General features: G+C 28.2%; 1 protein-coding gene across 1 annotated transcript; it reads right to left on the bottom strand.

Moving 5' to 3' along the window:
* Positions 1-4,454: 4,454 nt before the first annotated feature.
* On the bottom strand, positions 4,455-4,879 carry LOC102601731 (cysteine proteinase inhibitor B-like). Its single transcript, XM_006349905.2, has one exon. It carries the CDS (start codon positions 4,864-4,866, stop codon positions 4,456-4,458), a length of 411 nt encoding a protein of 136 aa, XP_006349967.1. The 5' UTR covers positions 4,867-4,879; the 3' UTR covers position 4,455.
* Positions 4,880-7,721: the final 2,842 nt, after the last annotated feature.

Here is a 7,721-nt window from a genome sequence, read left to right as displayed (position 1 = left end):
ATATTGATCCTTTGTGAAAGTGCAACCCTTCAACAACTGCTTCACATCCAGTTCAGCTTGACTCAGAAACTTAGAAGAATTGGAAGGACCTGATACACCATGATCACTCTGAGGGCTATCAACTTTTCTTCCCTATCCTGGTACCTGCACATTAGTATTCATACTATAGGAGAAGTGAACTTGATCAGGAGTGCCATCTGATGCAGTACCTTGTGGCTTCCTTTTTGACTTGAAGTCAGGTGGATACCCTACGATTTTGTAGCAAAACTCCTTGCTATGACCTTTACACTTACAAAAGTCACAAATCAAGACTGAGTTCCTCTTGAATCTCTGATTTACACCTGAGGTAGATGCAGATTTAGAATACATAGCCACAAAGTCAGCACTAACTGTGTTCATTCCCATGCTATTACTGTGAGACATCACTGCTTTTTGGCTTTCATCTCCTACTATCATAGCATAAGCATGATTAATAGTAGGTAAAGGATTTAGCATCAGAATCTGACTTCTGGCCTGTTGAAAGGACTCATTTAACCCCATCAAAAGCTGATACAACTTCTGCCTATTCATGTGAGCCACAAATCCTTTCGATTTATCACAGTTGCATAAAGGTGCAGGCACTAAAAGTTCAGACTCATCCCATAAAGTTTTAAGTCTTGTATAATACTCAGAAACTGAATTAGTACCTTGTTGCAATGTTACAATGTCTTTGTGAAGACTATATGTTCTAGAGCCATCTACTCTATCAAACCTCTCTTTCAAGTCATTCCAAACTTGCAAAGCACTCGAAGCAAAAGCAACACCACTAAGAAGACTCTTAGAGACTAAGTTCATTAACCAAGAAAATACAATGGCATTTACCCTCTCCCATTGCCCCCACAGTTCTTCACCATAAACTTCCTTCCTACAGGATCCATCCACCAATCCTATCTTATTTCTTCCCAATAGAGCTAGTGTAATAGATCGATTCCACAATGTATAATTCTCAATTCCAAGTAATTGAAAAGAGATAAGACTAACACCACTCACATCAGTAGGACTAAGAAACAGAGGATGATTGTAATCAATACCTTGAGATGATGAGACTGAACTAAAAAGCAAAGCGAAGGAACCAGAACCAACAACTTCTCCATTATTGATACCTTGATTTAGTTCTTTAGCTACCCGATCTGGAGACATAGTAATCAAACTTGTTGCGGAATAAGAATCAAACTCAGTTAATACCAGATGTGAACTCCAATCTGCAGATCAACTGAGAATCTGATGAATCTGTGAATTGATAAAGCAACTCTCTGATTCTTCAACCGAAAATGCCTATCACAGCTCGTCACTGTGTATGGCTCTGATACCATGAACACAAACACGATTTACAGAAGCTACTAGAAGAGAAGAGAGAAGAATTCCATTTATGAGCTCAAAGGCTAACTTGTACAATAGCATGAACATGTATTTATAGTTGTTTATGTAACTAACTATTGGAAGAATTAGTTATAGCAACTTTTAATAGAAAAGACTATATTACCCTTAATCATTCTAACCACCTTTTAACTACTTAACAACCAACTACTCTGATGAAGTCTCATTAGTAGGTTTATGTAGCCTTGTCAACCTCTTAATTAGTAAAGAAGAACTCACATGTATACTTAATTAATCACTATAGAGATTTTTGGTTAATTAATTAATATGATAATATGCAATAGAGAACTACGTGTGCTAGATGGAATATGAAAATATAAAGATTAATTAAAGATGGAAGGATAGTCAAAGTAATTAATTATAGTGACTTAATGATAATGAGAGATATTCCTTCTATGGAATACGATTTTTCACAAAAATATGCTAATATGTAAGTTATGAATTCGAATTTTATTGGTTCAAGAATATTATAAGATTATAACTTTGAACGATCTTCAGTTTTATATAGTAACTAGAGTTTAAATAAAAATATATTAGATGTGAGATATTAATTTTTTTTGAAATTCATGATTTTAAAACTATATAATTAAATTTGTCATAATTAATTTTTATTATGGAAATATATTTATGCATTATTTTTTATTAAAATAAATAGATAAGAAAATAGTGTCAAAAGGGCGAATAAAATGTTATATAATAATGTATTTTTATGGATCAGAAAAGGCGGCCCATAAATATTTTTTTAAACTTTATTTACGGAAGTGACATACATGATACAACTTGTGCTATACTATGGGCGGATTTTTTTTTTATTTTTTTTTAAATTTTGTTTAAGTTCAATATTTATATTAAAATTTGATTAAATTTATATTTATGTTGAAAAACTTCATATTAGGAATAGAGTGCTCCTAACAAATACAACTTTCATATTGATTAATGGAAAAGTACATTTATAAAGCGTCTTTAAAGCATAAATATTGAAATTTAAAAAAATATCATCGATAAAAAATAGACACACAACAAAAAAGTTTAAAATTTTAAAAATGTTCTTAACATGAATAAATATGTCGATGAAGAGATGCCTATTTTTGTAATTAGTTATTACTTGATACAAAAATAATGTGCTATAATTTTGTAACAAACATTAATTCTTATCTGAATAATAATAAAACTGAGTCCTTTTTTGAATGCTTTATATAATAGCAGCCAGAGACAGAATGCACATGGGACACTAGCAATGAATAATTTTTTATATATATATATTTTTTAAATTAAAAAATTATAAATAAAAGCTATATATATGACCTTTTATCAAGTAAGAAAATGAACTCAACACAATTTAGCTCTTCAAACTCTATATATATGGCTAACAAGTTCTCTTTCTTTTTTTGTGTTCTCCTTGTGACATTGGCTGGTAAGTGATTTTCAATATTCGTCTGTTTGATCAAATTTTTAAAATTTAATTTTTTTCAAAAGTATTTTTTTGTTAGAATATATTCTCAGTGAACGATAAGATGTGTTCAACTAATTGATTAGATAAATATTTTTGTTAATTTTAAAACATAATTTATATTTTGATCAAATTTTCAAAAAAGTTGTATTTCTTATAAAATAAATATCTTTAGCTTATCGCTTATCTGTAATTTGGTCAAATAAAATATTAGTCTCTTTAATACGTTTACTTTGATAAAAATTATAACTTATTAGATTCATTGTTTATGTTTTATAATTGATATTATTCCTAGATTATATACTAACTATGAACTCATTGTTTATGTTTTATAATTGATATTATTCCTAGATTATATACTAACTATGAACTCATTGTTTATGTTTTATAATTGATATTATTCCTAGATTATATACTAACTATGAACTCATTGTTTATGTTTTATAATTGATATTATTCCTAGATTATATACTAACTATGAACTCATTGTTTATGTTTTATAATTGATATTATTCCTAGATTATATACTAACTATGAACTCATTGTTTATGTTTTATAATTGATATTATTCCTAGATTATATACTAACTATGAACGATTATTCACATAATATATATAGATTATAAAGATATTATATAGTTATCAATTATATTTAGATGCTATTTATCTATAATCATTTCTCTCTACTTACATTAATTTTGACTGATTTCATGTTATATTATGTTATATTATGCAGTCGATTCATTTTGGTCCTCGAATATACAAGTGATGGCTTTACGAGACATACCTTTAGAAGTACAAGAAATTGAGCAGATTGTACTACCAAATCTTGGCAATAAAAAAGGATGTTACACTCTTTGTTCATCAGATGCAAATTGCAATTACAAAGGTTCAGAGTGTAGACAATGTCGAACAGCTCATAATCATTATGATATTACAAAAAGATGTTATCAAAGAATTTAATTTTAATATCATATAATAAAATTAATTACTATTAGTTTTATGGTCTCATTTCTTTTTTTATTATGAATAAATATATGTAATGAGTACTAAAACTCCTAAGTTTGTAATAGTGTGTTATTTGTATTCTTCATGAGTATGTTATTTGATTTTCTTAATAAAGAGTGATCTAGAGATTAAAATAAGATTTTTCTTGTTTCTGCTTCTAATTTTATATATTTTATCGATAATATTTATATTCGATATCTATATTAAAGTTGACTAAATTTAAATTTATGTAAAAAGTATCACGTTAAAGGTTAAATTACTATCTAGCTTAAAATGATTTTATACACAAAATTTGAATCCAAAACCTATCGACCAGAGATTATATATGAGATTCTATCGTTTACCTTGCGTGTATTTATTCCTTTAAGGTTATATCTTATAACATTGCAATCAAATTCATTAGATATGTTCTTTTTCTTCGAACCGATTTAACAAAAATTCAGATAAAAGATGAAAAAGTACTTACGACAATAAAAAGTAACACGAATTAAAGAAAAACAAACAAAACAAGATTGTAATTAGATTAATTAAAAGTTAAAACCATAGTAAGTTTACAAAACATTATTAATTACTATTACATTCCTAATTAATAGCATAGTTAAAAGGTGAAAAGTGAATCAATTCCTTTTTTTTCTCCCAAGATTTTATCACTAATTCAGCATCATATACTTTCACAATTCCCAAGGTAAATGTTGAGATTTTAAGGTAATATTTTATCCCAGAAACAACTTGTGTTTCTGCCTCTAAAACCTCAACAAAATTCAACAACTCAATATTGTCCTTCTGCATTATCTGATTGTACTTCCTTAAACTATGGTTGTACTCTTCCACACAATACTTTCCTAATTCTTGAATTTTTTTGTTTGTTTTCACATCCTTGATTGGAGTTCTTCCTCCAACTTTTCTTCCAAGAATTTTTGATGGAGTTGAAGAAAATGTTGTTATTATGAAGAGGATGATGAGAAGGGAAATTGTTTTTGTGGATTTTGTCATATTTTTTTGGAGATTTGGAATTTGATGGAATTGTTTTTGGGAGATGAAGTGAAGAGCGGAAGGATTTATATAGGGTTTTACAATGGTGGTGGAGATCTCGATTGCAGTGGCGGAATCATAAATTTTACAAAGAGTGTTCTGAAATAGCACAACAAATTATTTTTTTTCAAAAAGTAGAACCAGTAAGATTCAAATATGTGAGCACTACCTCATTCCAAACATTTGAAACCACTACGCTACAAGTTTGTTGTGTTAAGAATGTCCAAAATATGTTATTTAATCATTTCATATATCATTTAATTTGTATATATGATATTTTTTTCGAAGAATGGTACACATTGAACACCTTGATAACCATGTAGCTATGCCACTGTCTCGACATAGTTTAACTTGACACAAAATTTACTATTTAAATATCTTGTAATTATTTTTTTTGAAATTATGATTTAAAATATGTACAATAACATTTGTTTATATTTTTTTTTTGAAAATTATGATTTTAAGAATTTTCTTTCGTTTATTTTTACTTGTCAACTTTAGACTTTATACGCCTCTAAAAAATAATGATTGATATGAGTATTTTGTTATAATAGTACTCATATTATATGATATTTAGAGTTAGGTCTTGAAACAAGATTTGAAAATCAAATAATTAATGCTAAGAGAAAAATACGAGAAAATATCATTATATATTTTTTTGATATATTAAAAGTAACAAGTATATATAAAATGATAATTTTTCTTAAAATAATAAATAACTAAAAGTGAACTGAAAAAATATATTATAATATCTGTGTATTTTTCTACTTTATTAGAGTATGCATATATTTCATCCTCTCGAAATTCTACTTGAGCGACTCTGCATTAGACAAATTTGATATGACGAATTTAACTATGAAGACATTGACAAAGAGAATCAATCTTTTACCTTCATTTACGAGATACCATCACTTGTTGCATCAACTCAATCACTCATACGACTAATAAAGTTAATATTTATTAGAATATTGGTGTAGATACACGTAATGAAATTTTGGGTATGGTGGACACATTTACGAGATGCCGCGTTCTCTGATAACACTGTGGAAACAAGACAAAATTGTTTTGTTTGCTTCATATCACTAGATAATCTTGAAACCAAGATAATATATCAAACCAATAAAAAAATTAAATATTTATAATTATTAAAATTTTGAGAATCAGATGAATCTTGATTGATTTTATTTTATAAATGCATGTAACTTTATCTTCAATCAAAATCACTTGATCAATTTCATCCACATAAAATTTATATAAAAGTTTTTCTTTAAAATAATTTTTTAAAAGTTATGATTGCATTCCATTTGATGAATCTTCACTAGAGTGTGTGTATGTATGTATATATATATGGGGGACACCTCCAAAACTTAATTTGAACAATAGTCACTTAATTTTTTTATTTAATTTTTAGGGTTAAGATTAGAAAAAGTGAAAAAGTGGGGTTGAGTTGTGAAGTCAGGGCCTTTTCATCACTTTAAGAATTTGGGGATTAAAAAACAAGTATATAAAAATATCATTTTCATATCAACACTTCAACATTAAATAAATTCATTCCTCCAAATAATTATATTACAATCCCAAGGAATATAAAACATATTTAATAAAATAGGGTAAACATTTTTCTAGAAAACCTCAGAACACGTTCTCAGAGAACTCTTCGTCTTCCATAAACCTGCTTTACCGAAATCATCAACCTTCAAAAAGCTGATCATTCTCCAACACAAGTCTTCCATCTTCCATTATTGAAAACATAAAGAAAAAAGAGATCCTATAATCGCTCCTGAAAAACAAAGTGAAGTTTGTCAATTTTTCATCAATTTTCTTCCCGAGTTTAGTTGAATCTTTTTCAATCTTCTTCTCAAGTTCAGTTGGATCTTTGTCAATATTCTTTGTCTGAAGTAAGTTTAATCGTGTTTTCAATTACTTTTAGCCTATTTGATTTTTTTATTGCGATAGTGTAGCGAAGTTTAGATGTTTGCTTAAAGTTTTGAAAATCTCACCCGTTTTAGTTCATGTTTTTTATTCGGAATCAATACTGGCGTTTTGCTTTGGATAATGCATAGAAATTTTTTATTTTTTATACTTATCAATTTTTTTGATTTTTTATGTTTATATGGCCTATCGATTTGAAAGTTTTTACTGTATTTTGGTCGACTTTAATGGTGTTTATTTCAATGTCATTGTTGAGTTTTGTTGGAACTCGTACTTCTTTTGCATATTTTTTTAGCATTATTCTGTTTGTGTTAATAAACAAGTGGTCAATATTTTGATATGAAAATTATGTTTTTCTATATAGTACAGTATGGCTAAAACTAGAGGCGACATCGTTAAACGATCTGTTCCTAAGACTTCTAAAAATAAGAAAAGAAAGGCTGAAGAAGTTTTCAAATCTTCAAAAAAGAAAAAAATTGTAGTTGAAGAACCTAAGTCTAACTCAGATTCTGATACAATGGCTGAGATTCACAACTATGAGGACAGTAGTGCCCAGGCTAGTGATGATATTGAATCTAGTGTAGAAAAAACTAGCAGTGGAGATGAGGAGCGTAGTAGAGATATCTGAGATACTGGAGATGAGGATGATAATCCCTGTCCTTGCTAATTTGTGCAAGAGACATCTCTGGTAAGTCCTATAATCTAACGACATGGATGGATGAGTTAGGATCGTTTCCAGCGAAAATTTCGGTGAGAGCAAATGGCTCTTTATCGTGATTTTAGAAAACTTTTAGTTCAAGAAAAAAATTATAATGACTTTAAAGGTACTTGTTTTGGACACTTGAGGCATATTCCAGAATATTTCAAGTTCAATGGACAGATGG

The sequence above is a fragment of the Solanum tuberosum genome, unplaced genomic scaffold, assembly GCF_000226075.1.
Source record: "Solanum tuberosum cultivar DM 1-3 516 R44 unplaced genomic scaffold, SolTub_3.0 scf00114, whole genome shotgun sequence".
Lineage (NCBI taxonomy): Eukaryota > Viridiplantae > Streptophyta > Magnoliopsida > Solanales > Solanaceae > Solanum > Solanum tuberosum.
The sequence above is the reverse complement of the archived record's forward strand: the minus strand, read 5'-3'. Positions and strand labels throughout refer to the sequence as shown.

What these genes read in the sequence shown, in the direction of transcription:
- LOC102601731 (XM_006349905.2), bottom strand. Translation starts at nt 4,866, where the DNA reads ATGACAAAATCCACAAAAACAATTTCCCTTCTCATCATCCTCTTCATA.